This window comes from Rutidosis leptorrhynchoides, chromosome 10, assembly GCF_046630445.1.
Source record: "Rutidosis leptorrhynchoides isolate AG116_Rl617_1_P2 chromosome 10, CSIRO_AGI_Rlap_v1, whole genome shotgun sequence".
Taxonomy (NCBI): Eukaryota; Viridiplantae; Streptophyta; class Magnoliopsida; order Asterales; family Asteraceae; genus Rutidosis; species Rutidosis leptorrhynchoides.
This window is the reverse complement of record NC_092342.1, coordinates 99,668,668-99,683,638: the sequence shown is the minus strand read 5'-3', so window position 1 is coordinate 99,683,638 and position 14,971 is coordinate 99,668,668. Positions and strand designations below refer to the sequence as shown.

Here is a 14,971-nt window from a genome sequence, read left to right as displayed (position 1 = left end):
AAACCAATTTAGCATTTGAAAAAGGTTGATGATCAACCAACAAAGCACACAACCGCGTTTTGTTTAAGATATCAAAGTTAAAATTAAGATTAGCCCTCAAAACCGTGGAACAAACTTTATTCGAAGCAGAAAACCAGGGCCCAAACGCAGATCGACGAGATGCTTTTCCAACGAATAATTTCTTACCAAAGAGAGTAATACCATTCAAGTTACCAATAGCATCTTGTGCAGCCGAACAAGAACCATACCTGATGAAAGCGTATCTACGATCAATCCAAGATTTAACTTCAGTGATGAACCCACAAGATCCGAACGCTTCTTGAAGTACTGCCTTATCAAACCCCAACGGTAATCTGCCGATGAAGACGACCCCATTGTCTCCATCTTTATGCCGAGAACGAGACGAATCGCCAGAACCAGGAAAGTCTCCAGTGTTGTTGAGGAGCGAAGCAAACGTCACGGAATCGGAGGTTGGGCAAGTGGAAGGAGAGGTAGGAATACCAGGTCCGGAGATCGGAATCTGACGTGGAGGTGACGAGATGGATGAAGGCGGTGGTGGTGGTGGTGGGGTGGAAAGTGGTGGAAAAAAGTTGGTATTTTGAAATTCAAAAATTTGATTTTGGGAAGATTTTGAAAAGGATGGGGGCATTTTGAAAGTAAAGCTGCTAGCTAGTATGAAAAATATTTCTAGAGATTACTCACACATTTATCTATAATACTAAATGTGGTGAACCACTGTTCACGTTTGCATTTATGAAAATACCCCCAACTTTGAGGGTATTTTCGTAAACTTTTTTTTCACTTCTTTGATTTAACTTTTATTATTTTCTTTTTCCCCTCCTTTTTATTCCTTTATTTTTTTACCGTTTATTTGTTCGACCGTAAATCCTTTTTTTTTAGTCATCCACTCAACAAACGTAAACCGTATTATTTTCTTTTTCCCCTCCTTTTTATTCCTTTATTTTTTTACCGTTTATTTGTTCAACCGTTAACCCTTTTTTTGTCATCCACTCAACAAACGTAAACCGGCCCGTTAACCGATTTTGAACGTTCAGTTAACCGTTAAATAATCAAAACCACCCACAGCGAAGCGCGGACTTTTTATCCTCGTTTTTACCAAAGGAGCTTTGACTTAGCAAGGTGACCCTTCAATTTAAGGTTGCGGGTTCGAATACACTTAATTGTGGCCAAATTTGTAGTATATATCTTCATGGAAATATTGGTGCAAGACGTGTAAGTTTTTTTTTTTTTTTTTATCACTCACATTTTCAGCTTATAAATTGCTTGAATTAATACTGGCATTTACTTAATAGTAACGGTCGGCGATGAAGGTTGTAAGAAAAGCAAGCATGTTCAAAAAACCATCGTTCGAACTCTTCAAACGCTTCATCACTACAAGATTGGATTCACCGATCGATGAGTTTATTCTGGCAACACATGTTGCTTTAGTTCTTTTCTCCTCTTCAAACGACAATCACAACCCAAAGTTAATTCCAAAGCTAGAAGAATCGCTTGAGAAAACGTTAACACAATTCTACCCTCTTGCTGGTAGATACAATGATTAAACTCACACCGTCGATTGTAACGATCAAGGTGTTGAGTTGATGCACGTGTACGTTAACATAAACCTTCAAGTAACCAAGTTAGTAATAAATTCAGTGATCCATTACTTGTGATTCAAGTAACCAAGTTTGAGTGTGGAGGTTTAGCACTTGGTGTAAGTGTTTCACACAAAATCGTTGATGCGTCCACTTTATGTACGTTTCTAAACGAATAGGCTATTACGAATCGAGAAGAAAGCAAACCTGAATTCACTAATTATGGTTTTATCTCGTCAACATTGTTTCCTAGTCGTAGCGTATCACAATTACCATTACACCCGGTAAGCAACGAAATGTTAAGAAAGTGTGTATTCAAGAAACTTTCATTCAATGGGACTGAAATATCGAACGTAAGAAAAAAGGCTAACGAAAAGTCAAAACATATCAACCGCCGATGGTCAAAGGTACATTTGGTATCAACAATCATTTGGAAGGCACTCATGGACGTCACATAGTTATATACGAGAGTCTATACTTTTTCAACCGATGAACCTAAGGGGTAAAATGGGATCCTTTATACCGAAAAATTCTTGCGGGATGTGTTGTACCAAATCAAGGCTTGTTGAAACCACTGAAGAATTGGCGGATCTTTTAAACGATTCGATAACAAAAACGATTGATGACTACTTGAAGGTAGATCACCATAGTGAAGAAGGGCAAACGATGGTTTTCAATTCTTTCTTAGAGACTATCAACGTTCCTGAATTGTGTAATGTGGTGACTATTAGTAGTTGGTGTAAGTTTCCTTTTTATGAACCTGATTTTGGTTTTCGAAAGCCAATTTGTGCAGCCCCTGGAACGATGCTTTTTAAAAATTCAGCGTGTTTGATGGATGATGCTGAAGGTGATGAAGTGGAAGCATATGTGTTTTTGGAAGCGGAAGACTTACCTTGCTTCGAAAAGTCTTTAAATTTTGATGCTTTTGCTGCATATATAGTTTTAATTCTTTTGTTTTGTTTTCGCTTAATGATATGCATTCTGATGAAGTTGTGTGTGCTTAATGATATTTTCTTGTATCATTTTAATATTTTTATTTAATGAAACAGATTAGCATATTTGTGTGATGGATTTGGAAGAAATTAATATCATATTAATCTGATATTACTGTGAACTTAGTTAACATTTATATATGTTTATATCTGAAAGAGGTTAGATTATTATGATATTTTGGACTGACTGAATCATAATAACTGTTTAAAGGTTATTTGCAATCTCTCCTTTTAACAAATTGTAGCTTATTCATTGGACATAATTTTTAGTAAATAAAACAGACCGACCTTACGAATTTTAAGCAAATTGAAATATTAAACAGCACTTGTTTTTACAATTTTACTTATCGCAATCAATATAATTTAACAAGCACTAATCTCAAGTCCAAATGAACTATCAAACTGTTTTTCTTCATCCGATTTGTCACCCTGAATTAGATTTCTTCGGGGCTATGGTCACAAAGTTAGATAAAGCAAATTTACCAGATATTAATACATGTTTGCGATTCAGATTGAATATATTGTATCCGGTGTTGTGTATGTGAATGTACAATTTAGATGACAAAGTGTTGATATGTTTGAAGTATAGTAGTATCAATAATTCAATATTGTTGTAGTTAGTATAAAAGTGTTTATACAGATCTGAACTTAACCAAACAGAATGTATTATACTATCCAAACATAAAATTAATGACCATTGAAACCGTAAGCCACAATAATCAGATAAGTTCTGTGTCATTGTGGAAACATACATATGCTTGGTGTGAGGTGCGCGAATTCAGATCAAATTTCAAAACTGATTAGTAGATTGAAAAGAACTAATCTGTTTTATCAGCATTACCACAATAGCTCATCGTGTTAGGATTTCGTTACTATTATGTTTCCTTATATGAATCATAAATATACAGTAGAAGCAAAGTTTCATTTATGGAACCCAAATATAACAGAAAGAACCTTAATTTTGACGAATGTATTTAACGATATAACAAATAACGAAAACATGATTCAAACAAAAACTTCTAATAACCAGCTGCTAATCAAGATTATATCATTTATCACCTTACTTTATTAATCTGGCTGACTGTAACAAAGTAGTTGACATTCTTTTAGCTTTGTACTATTTGACCTCTTAACTCGATCGTCTAATTAAGCAAAGGCCCCGTAATCTTCACTCACTAATCCAAGCTGCAGATAATTCACACTAAAATTAAAAATAATGTTATTTAAAGAATAATTAATTAATTAACCTCATTGTAAGCACAAATCTTATTAAATACTTGGAGTTCAGCATTCTTTAAGTTATTCCCTGCAATATGATGAATAGACTGTGTAGTCTCTTTGAATGACGATTCACAGCTGCAAAAAATTTAGATCATGAATTAAAACGATTTGATTTGATATATCCATCATGATTATGCATTAACAGGTTGTACTATACAACATGTTACTGCATAATTTGTGGTGGATGCAGTAAAAAGATGCTATATGATCCAAACATTTTTCCAATAAATGTATAACAATTTTTTTTTACCTTGACTCATTCGCCTCCTTAGAATCGATATACGAGTGAGTGTCATCAATAGTATCGAAAAAGGGATAGATTTCATCATAATCATGAGTGACTTCTTCTTGGATATTCAACGGCGGTGTGTTCACCACTTCAGATTGTGACGACATTAGTCCTTTTCCGTTATTCTCGTTAACAAATGTTAGTTGATCACACCACATAACATTTCCCATATTCATATTTCCTTTAGAATCTATACGAATCTCTGAATCATTACAAAAATTATACCCATTACCATTATTCACATTCTCATTTCCACAATCAGGATATGAAGAAATCGGTAAAGCGTTCACAGGAACATATAGCTGATTATTAGTATGATGATCATGAGTAGTTTCATTTTGAAAAAGAATTAGCCCTTGATTACTAGATTGTAACTGTTGTGATTCTGGTGAGTCCATAGGTGATAATGTGATTTCTTGTTGTCGACGTTGTTTATAAAATTCGAGCTGTGATAAAACAGCGTAAAGTTCTTTTTCAGCTTGTCTAATGTGATGTTGAAGCTCACATATGATCCCTAAACAGCCATGAACCGGAAAACGTTCTCTCATATTAGCTTCGTAAATAATGGACCTCATGGCCTCTGTTTTTTGAGACGGGTCTATTTGTTTAAGTGTTTGCAAGATGTTTTTGACACCAAAAAGTTTATGAGCGTTCTTGAAGATTTCGGTTTGTTCAGGACGAAAATGTGGGGCGAGTGCACATTCAGGGGTGCAACGTTTTCGTTGGTATTTACAGGCAGCGCAGGCTTGGCTTGTGCCGCCTTTAAGGGTCATAATTTGTGTAATGAAAGATGGTGAATTTGATTGATGAAATGATGTAAAAATGGTGCATATTGTGTGAAAAAAGAAGAAGAAGAAGTCTGATATATGAGAGGATTTGGTGGAGGTAAAAAAAGACTAAGTAAAAGTGAAGAGTGCGAATAAATGGGAGTTTGTTTGCAAGTGTTTGACAAATGCATGGATAAATGATATAAAAAGCAAGTGTTGAATTTTAATGTGTGGTCATACTCACTTCAGTGTGTATGTTGTTGGTTTTGAGAATTCGTTTCAATTTGTAAATTAGTAATAATTTAATTGGTCATGTGTTTGCTACAGATTTTTGTTCATTTTTTCTAACTGAGGGTAATTACTATTTAAGAGAATGTAAAGTGAGAAGAAAAAACACTACTATAGAATATAGTGCAAGTTGCATTGTTTTTGGCTAAAATGTTATTATAATTACACCGCATTACAAAGAAAAACTTATAAGGATAGTTTTGTGACAATTGTACCCTATTACATTATGTTTAGTAAAAGTTATTGACTAGTAGAAATAGAAAAAGAAAAAGAAAAGGGAAGTGAACTTTTCACTGAAGGAGGCGGTAGGAATGAAGGGAACTTCTACCGCTGCTATAATGGTTGCTTATTAGCTGGCACTTGTTTAACTTTTTAGATGTATTTCGGTATTTGAAATAAAAACTAAAAGCTCATAAAGGCTTCAAAATTTTCATTACCAAATATACCCTTAGTAGTTGTGTACTTTTATATTTTTTATGTACTGGAGTTCATGGGGTCTGCAAGTTTGTCGATGTTACACTAAGAGCACTCACGACCATGACGTCCTTATTCAAATTAACACACTCCATATCAACGTCAAATCGCTATTTCCACCTCATTTCCTTCTCAACAGTAACTCATCATATATCACTCTCAACAATTACAACATTCCTCAACCACTTTAAATTAAGAGCAAATGGCCCGAAAAAAGTAATATAAGTTACACAATTTAACAATAAATGTAATATGAGTTTGTTGATGCCCGAAAAGAACTCTATACTTCAATTTGTCACAGAAAACGACTATGATTTCAAAAAGTAAACTTTAGGTAATATTGTCCAACTCACTAACGACTATTAGTCAAAATCCGTTAAATTCTTACATGTGCTTGGCATGTGAGGGACAAAATTACACGGTTGGTCCTTGAACCTTGTCTTCAATTGAGGGTAAAATGGTAATTTCAATATTCTTTTATTTTTTTATTTCTTATTTTTTTAATTTTGATTTTTATTTCATTTTTTAATTTTATTTTAATTTTTTTAATTTTATTATAAAATTTTTTAATTTTATTTTAATTGTTTTAATTTTATTTTAAAAATTTTTAATTATATTTTAAATTTTTAAAATTTTTTGATTTTAATTTTACTTCTATTTTATTTTTTTATTTTTTAATATTACTTCCATTTTATTTTATTTTTTTACTTCTATTTTATTTTTAATTTAGAGACAACTGTGTAACATAATTTGACAAAATTCAGCACTTAACCAAATGGTTGTTAATAAGTTTGATAATATTACTCCAATTTCACACTTTTTGAGATCATAGTCTTTTCTGTGATAATATGAAGTATAAAGTCGTTTTCGGGCATCAACAAAATACATATTACCATTATTGTCAATGAAAGTTGGCACATATGTTAAATTAATATTGAAACTATTGAACAATCACACTGTCTGATAGTTAGCCACATACTATATCGGTTAAGTTATGGAGAGTGATATGTACACAACTCTTTTTTGTTATGTACACAACCAACATGCTTTACAGTGTTGTACAGTACAACACTATAAAGCATGTTGGTTGTGTACATAACAAAAAATGATTGTGTACATATCATCACCCTTAAGTTATATCATGAGTTTTCTTTTTTTCATTCAAATCCAATTAGATACTTGTAAAACTGTGATTTTATGCAGTAATTAACATATGCAAAACAAAACATTTTCCAACTGCTATACTTCAAAGCAAGCAAACCGTAAAATGAAACGAGAGAATTAGTATGGTAAGTACTCTTGACAACCTTTATATAATGTTGCATATTATTTAGTTTTTTCGATAATTTCACGCTCATTCTGTTTTCATACGTCATGTTTCTCACGATCGTTGTCGTTCAATAATAGTAGTTCAACTGATTCGTTCACAACTTCTTTGTATTTGTACCACTTTGCACACATTAAGAAATACAACAAGTTCAACACCTGCAAACCTGCACACAAGTAATAAAAGTAATCCAGTTTCGCCTCGTTTAAGTCCTCCGCTAACCAATTTCTTGTACCATCTTCTTTTGTTACTCTATGAACTACCGATATCAAGAAACTAGCTAAGTAACTCGACATTGCTAGCCCGGTGCACATTACAGAGCCCGCGAAACTCCTCATGTTATCTGGAAACTGTTTGTATAGAAACTCGATCGAACCTATAAGAGTAAACCCTTGTGATATACCAGATACTGTTAACGGAATTAGCAACCAATAACCCGACATTGAAGAAATTGCACCTTTTCTTGGTTCAAATCCGAATGTTGGCTTAAAAAGTGTTTCATCCCTTCGTTTTTTTTCAACGATTCCAGACAATAACATTGTTAAAATAGCGAGGATTATTCCGATTCCCATTCTTTGAAGAAGCGTAATTCCTTCTTTTTTCTTTAATTGTTTTTGAATAAATGGAATTATAATTGTGTCGTAGATTGGAATCCATATGGTGACGGCGAGAAACTGGAACACAATGTATGAGGCTGCTGGAATCTTGAATGTGTGGTTCCCGAGTCGCCTGTTCGATTGAAGGGCTTGAAAAACTATATATGTATCCATTATGTGAATTGAAACATTGTAGATAACGCTTGCGATACATATAGGAATCGTTCTTATCACGCACTTTGCTTCTTCTATTTGTTGCACACTGCATAACCTCCATTGGTTTCTTGATGATCCGTCGGTGTTTATCTCATCATCGAGATGAAAGATTGCTGCTTTATTAAGAAACCTGTTTCATGATTGAAACAGTAAAGAAAAGAATAAAACATATAATCTCTATCAGTTGAAAAAGATGGGACACGGAGACGTGTCGAAAAAGACGGGAAACGGAGACGTGTCGGTCAAAGGTCGACTCGGTCGAGACGCACGTTGACCAATGTTGAATTCTAAATGAAATTATATAAAACATAAATATTTTTAACATGATTATTTTAACATAACTATTTTGAAAATAAATAAGATGATGTGGTGTTAGTTTAAGTAATATATATAAGATTTTTAATAGATACTATGTAAATCGGTGTTTTTTTTTTTTTCAGCTAAGTTTTAAATGGGCTTGTGATTATTCGTTTACTCTAGAACAAGACAACAAGACCATACAAAAAGCTGTCTTTTGACCGACTTTGTCCTTACATTTTAGCGTTGGTCGACTAATTAGACGCTTATGGCCAAAACGGAACGGCTAGTCACCAATCCGCTGCAACCGCTGTTTGCAACCATGATGTCTATGCTAACCAAACCAAACACATAAAATTGGGGTAACATACCTTATTAATTGTAAGATTATACTAGATAGTGCACAACCTACTTAGTATTTCTGGTAATACAAATTGTGTACAGTCTCACTTAGGAAGGCATTTTGGGTCAGTTCAGGTTGACTGGGCTTCACTGACACGAAGATAGACCTTTAAATCCTTATTTGGACGCGGATTATATTGATCATTTTGCATAACCAGTGCTCTAATTATTTAAATTGTAGATGTAGACTGCCAAGATGTTTATAAAAGTGAGACAGCCTAAAAATGAATACTGGACAATAAAATTGGGGCAAAGGTAGATTCACCCATGATCATTTGGTCAAACTAGTCAATCTTTTGTTACATACCTGAACTGTGCAGTGTAGAGAAGCTTTGAGTTTTTAGCTTTTGAGTGAGTATGGTTGAAGAGGCTTCTTTCGGGTTCTTCAGGCAGTACGAGTTTCCTTTTCTTAGTGGCGGCAACCAATACTTGAACATTGCTAGTCAATGGGCTCCCTTCAGGCATGACTTTAACATAAATACTTGAGCCCGCAAAGAAGAACACGCACGATAGGATCATGAGGAAACTAGGAATGGCTAAACCGAGAGTCCAGCTAACATTTGATTGCACGTAGATGATAATGGTTAATGATAACATGAGTGCGAAAGATATGGTGCAGTAGTACCAGTTGAAGAAACTTGAGATTCCTGCCTGACCCGATTTGGTGTTTGGGTCATATTGATCCGCACCAAAGGCTAAGTTACATGGTCTGATGCCACTGGCTCCAATGATCATGAGACCAAAAGAAGTAAAGAGGAAAGCCAGTTGGGGTGGTGTTGGGTCATTGCAGGGTGTGTCTTCACAATGAGAAGGATGAAGCTTTGTGATGGCTGCTGTGAGTGTTAGTATAAGCATTCCCTGTAAGAAGATAATTTATTAAATTGATGTATATAAATAACAATTGTATTTAAAATAAAATAAGTTATTTTTAATATAAAAAACATTGCAGACCTAAAATACGAATAAAAAGGCATTGATAATTCTTGATATTTAAAAACTAGACGATCCCGATCCATCTTTAAACAAATCAACTTGACACGAATTCTCGCCTTTTGCATTTTGTTATTTCTCGTTAGACGGTAGTCGTGGTTGATGGTATTGTGTTTGAGCGAGTTGGGTTTGATCCGTATCGTATGGATCGCAAAATTCAGGCATTTGTGAGTTTGCCGAATTCGGTGTTGATGGGTTAGAAGGTGATTAAGAGAGTGGTTCCAATGATAGTGAAAGTTGTAGAGATTGTTTGCATTTTTCGACATTACTAATGTTGAATGGTGAATAATAATTAAAGACAGAATTGCTTAAATCATCCTTGTGTTATTCCTTTTTTCCTCTTTTCACCCCTCCCAATTTATAACTGCACAATTGGTCTTTAAAGACATTATTTATTATTAGTTACATCTCTAACTCTAACGAAGTTAATTGTCCCGTTAAGTTTAACTCATGTGGAAATCACGTGCTTATAACCCTTTAATTTATGTATTTCATCTTCCTTTTCACCGTAATCGATGATGCCTTTATCATCCTTTCATTCGAAATACGATTTTTAGAACTTATATATGTTATAAATAGTAAATTTGGAGTATACAAATGCAATCACAGAGGACTATGTTCAGAAATGCTTTTAAATCAGGTAATTGTTTTCACCAATGATTTTTATGGTTTGGACCGATTTTAATATACTGATGACCAAGCAAATAAAACAATGAAAAGGCCCTGGTTAATGATCGGTTCATAATTTACACTCACATTTGTGCTTAGTTGAGGAGATTTACGAGAGTTTGATGGTGGAAACAAGGGGTTTTGATAGTTTTCATGTTATTTGAAGATTAAAGATGATACAGCGCAAATTAGAGCTAAAAACGAAAGATTGCTGAAGTTTTGCTTAGGCGTAAATATACGCTAACGTTGTCGTAAAATTACGTCTTTTGTATTGAAAATTAAGACAGACGTGTTCGTGCCGTAAATTTACGACTGGGTCTTACGGCTGTTAACTTAGGACTGTAAACATAAGGTGAAAGTGGCGTAAAATTACGTCCTTTATAATTAAATTGTGGACACAGCTGTTTTGACTGTAAAATTACGGTGGTTATTGCAGCAGATTTGTGTTGGGCGTAAAAATACGCCAGACGTAAAAATACATCAGACGTAAAAATACACCAGCCCTAAAAATACGCCTAGCCTGGCGTATTTTTACGTCTGGTTGATTTTAGGAAAGTATCGGCCATGAATTCTTGAGGGTTTTTCTGATTTAAGGAGCAAGTTAGTTGATGACTATATACAGGAGACCTTATACTTGCGAATTTATCACCTCTTTTATCACTTTTGGAGCTAGAGATCACACCCTAAAATGTTCAAGCTTTTCAAGATTTGCAAGCCGTTCATCATTCTTCTTCAACTTTTCATCATGTTCATCATCACAAGCATGTGCGGCTAAGTTCTTTTCTTTATTCCTTCCGATGAAGAATTGTTGTATTTATGATTTCATTCAAATATTTATTTATGTCATTCATGATTTGTATTGATAAAGTCGTTTGATTTATGAATTATGAATTGATTGAGTAAACTTTTAATGCACGTTTGTTGATTTATATTATCGTAAAACAAGTTATTGCGATTTAACAATTGTTCTAAGTATAAGGATCAAGTTGATTTGGGTGATTTACATTTGAACCCAAGATAATGTTTTTGATAAACTAAAGAAGTCATGTCTAAGTGATTTTGACGAAAACTAGATGAGCATAATATTTGTTTGAATGATTAATACGCAATTGAAATTCGGAAGGGATAAAGTCTTTTAATCTATTGATCACAACTTTGTTTTTTATTTTTTATTTTGTTTTATTGCTTAAACTCATAAACTTTAAGTCTTTTTTATTCAAGTCTTATAATTAGTTATTAACTTAGTTTAATTACAAAACAATTTCTGAAAACTGCTTGCTTTTAACTACAATCTCCTGTGAAACGAATCTTTCTTACCCTAACTAGTTTAATGTTATTAAAGCATTTTTTATTGGTATTTTGACGTTCATCTTAAGCCTTAGTACTTCAAGTTAAACCTTAAGCTTATAGAACAAAGCTTGCGCCTTTTAGCTCACATTTTGTTTCCCAGGTTTGAATTTGGACTTTTATGTGTACATATGTTTACTTTTATCTAGGGGACATCTCACGAAATTTGCATAATTTATGTATATGCATGATGATATGTGTGAAAACATAGATGAATACTTTGAGTGTCCAGTCAATTATTTTGATCATCGTTCATAATTACTATTAAGATATTTGAGGTAAACCGATTGAAATGACCGGTGGCAGTAGGGAATTTAGTAGTCTCGGATAAAATGGCTTCATGTTACCTAGCAAGGCAATTTTATTAAGCTAGTAGCCTTCTTTCTTGTACATGTCATAAGTACAGTAGATAAACCCTAGGGCTGGATATATGTGATGACCCAGAAATTTCTGACCAGATTTAAACTTTATCTTTAAATGATTTAATATTTTCGACACGATAAGCAAAGTCTGTAATATTGATTCTCAAAATTTTTGAATTAATATTATATATTCAGTTAACCTTTGACTATTGACCGACGTTTCACGAACATCTATTTGTAAATAGATATATATAAGTATATATATATATATATATATATATATATATATATATATATATATATATATATATATATAAATATAATAAGTTGAAATATTAATTATTAAAATTAATTATAAATAACTTGCAATGTGTATTTAAAAACTGATTTATGTAAATAAAGATATATACATATATATAATTTCAAGTTATTTAGTAAACGATAATAACATTCATTTGTTGATTCGATTGATATTTAGATAAGTGAACTAAAACGTTTAAGATGAACAAGTAAAACACTAATTTGCCACAGTATTTTCGAATTGCTACAGTACCCAAAATGCTACAGTGTTTTCGAAAATCACTATTTGCTACAGTAAAAAAACTTCGATACAGTAACTTTGCTACAGTAAACACTATTTCAAAATAAAAATGTATATATATATTTTACAAGGTGATAAAATAAAATATTAACTTGGTCATAAAACGTTTTGATTTAAAACAATATTATTAAATATACTTTGTTGGATAACGAGACATTGATTTATAGAAGTAAATGACCAAAACATTCAAATGTATAAGTTATATTTCGAGTGATATAGTTTATGAATAATTTAAGGCTATATTTTGACAAAGGTACGTGTCACGAAACGTAAATGCAAGTTTTCTAAATGTACGAAAGGACATTCGAAAAACCGGAACCGGGACATAAGTCGAGTGATGACGTACGACTTATCGGAACAAAAATTACAAGTCACCTATACACGAGAATATAATATAATATATAATTAATTAATTTAAATTATATATATTATATATAAACATGTCGACAAACAAAAATACAAAAGATTGTGAGCTAGAAATGGGAGCCATGCGATCGCATGGCATCCCCTCACATAATCCATGCGATCGCATGGATAAGGATTTCAGGCCACATCTATAAATCGAGCTGGTTCCTGCACTTATAACACACACACATATCCGAATACATATTACTCCCTCTGTTAGTTATAATTATTTATATTATTATTAATATTATTATTATTATTATTATTATTATTATTATTATTATTATTATTATTATTATTATTATTATTATTATTATTATTATTATTATTATTATTATTATTATTATTATAAATCTTATTATTATTAATAGTATTATACAAAAAATACTATGACGAGGTCATGAGCGTGTCACTTTCAAAATGAATTTTCGAGCGGGATAGAGCTAAGGAAATTATGAGTTATTACAAAGAAGGTTATGGGTATTGTTCGAGGGTTTTGCTCACAAGTCAAACCTAGTGTTTATCATCTCTGTTGCGTCTACGTACTTTCTTACACTATTGAATCTCAATATTGATACGTTGAGATCTACGGTTAATTTTGCATTCCGAGTTACGGTCACTTTTTGATGAATGACCTTATGTGCTGCTAAGGTGAGTTTCATATGCTCCCTTTTTAATTGTTTTTGCAATATATATTTTTGGACTGAGAATACATGCACTTTATTTTAAACACAATGGATATAAGTACATAATAAATTCTACACTGAGTTTGAACCGAAAATTCCTTAGCTTTGGTAACTAGTAACTGCCAGTTATAAGAACTGGTGTGCGCGAGTAGTAGTATATGGATCCATAGGGCTTGATATCCCGTTCGAGCTAGAGCACTAACCTTTTAACGGACGTATGCTATTTGAAAAGCGTACACGTTGGTTTGCGTGTATTATTAAGATGATTATACAAAGGGTACAAATTATATATACGTTAAGTTTAGTTACCAGGGTGCTCAATCTTGTAGAATATTTTGATAAACGTTTCTGGATGAAACAACTGAAATCTTATGGTCCACCTTTATATACAGATTATGCGAAACACTAAAACTATGAACTCACCAACCTTTGTGTTGACACTTGTTAGCATGTTTATTCTCAGGTTCCCTAGAAGTCTTTCGCTGTTTGCTTATATGTTAGACAAGCTATGTGCATGGAGTCTTACATGGCATATTTATCAAGGAAACGTTGCATTCACCAAATCATCACCATGTATCTTATTTTGACTGCATTGTCAACGGAATTACTATTGTAAACTATTATTTAAAGTGATTGTCTATATGTAGAAATTATCAGATGTCGAAAACCTTTGATTTAAATATTCATTTATGGTGTGCCTTTTCAAAAGAATGTAATGTTTACAAAACTTATCATATAGAGGTCAAATACCTCGCAATGAAATCGATGAATGACGTGTTCGTCCATATGGATTTGGAGCGATCGTCACAATATACGACATTATTGCAATAACCAGTTTCTTCCATGTCTATTTCCCACACACACAATGAGCACCCATTTGAATCGGGCCTGGAACAATGATGGTGTCTGTGGATCTGAAATTTATTTCGAATGAAAGGATGATAACGGAATTGTTGATCGTAGTGAAAAGGAAGATGAAATACATAGTTTAAAGGATAATAAGCACGTGACTTGCACATGAGTTAACTTTAATGTGATAGTTAACTTTCGTTAGGGCTAATGATGAAATTGAGAATCAATAATGTCTTTAAGGACTATTTGTGCAGCTATAAATTAGAAGGGATGAAAAGAGCAACAATGGAATAACATAGGGATGATTTAAGTAATTTTGTCAATAATTAAAAGTTTAAGAATGAAAGTGAATCGTGTTGTAAATTTAGTAGTTAAATATGGATGGTAATTAGTCAAATATGGATAGTAAAATTTGTACTATATATATGTGCATAATGTAAGTTACAAAAACACACATATACATTAAATACATCACACCTCTTCAACCTCTTTCTCTCCTATATCTTCTACAACACATCTCTCTTTTATTGGT

The 14,971-nt window shown here is 32.8% G+C and overlaps 2 protein-coding genes across 2 annotated transcripts in view; both read right to left on the bottom strand.

Annotated features, from left to right (window-relative positions):
- Positions 1–3,736: 3,736 nt before the first annotated feature.
- On the bottom strand, positions 3,737–4,933 carry LOC139870485 (LOB domain-containing protein 27). Its single transcript, XM_071858283.1, has 3 exons — positions 4,122–4,933; positions 3,868–3,946; positions 3,737–3,775 (listed from the first exon to the last, which is right to left on the bottom strand). Exons 1-3 carry the CDS (start codon positions 4,931–4,933, stop codon positions 3,737–3,739), a joined length of 930 nt encoding a protein of 309 aa, XP_071714384.1.
- A 2,121-nt stretch (positions 4,934–7,054) lies between these two features.
- LOC139870484 (protein NRT1/ PTR FAMILY 2.10-like) overlaps positions 7,055–14,971 on the bottom strand; it is a 41,969-nt gene continuing 34,052 nt past the window's right edge. Inside the window, exons 3-4 of the mRNA XM_071858282.1 lie at positions 8,835–9,385; positions 7,055–7,958 (exon numbers count right to left, since the gene is read on the bottom strand). Of these exons, the coding sequence (XP_071714383.1) occupies positions 7,055–7,958; positions 8,835–9,385 (1,455 nt within the window). The remainder of the gene's footprint in view (positions 7,959–8,834; positions 9,386–14,971) is intronic.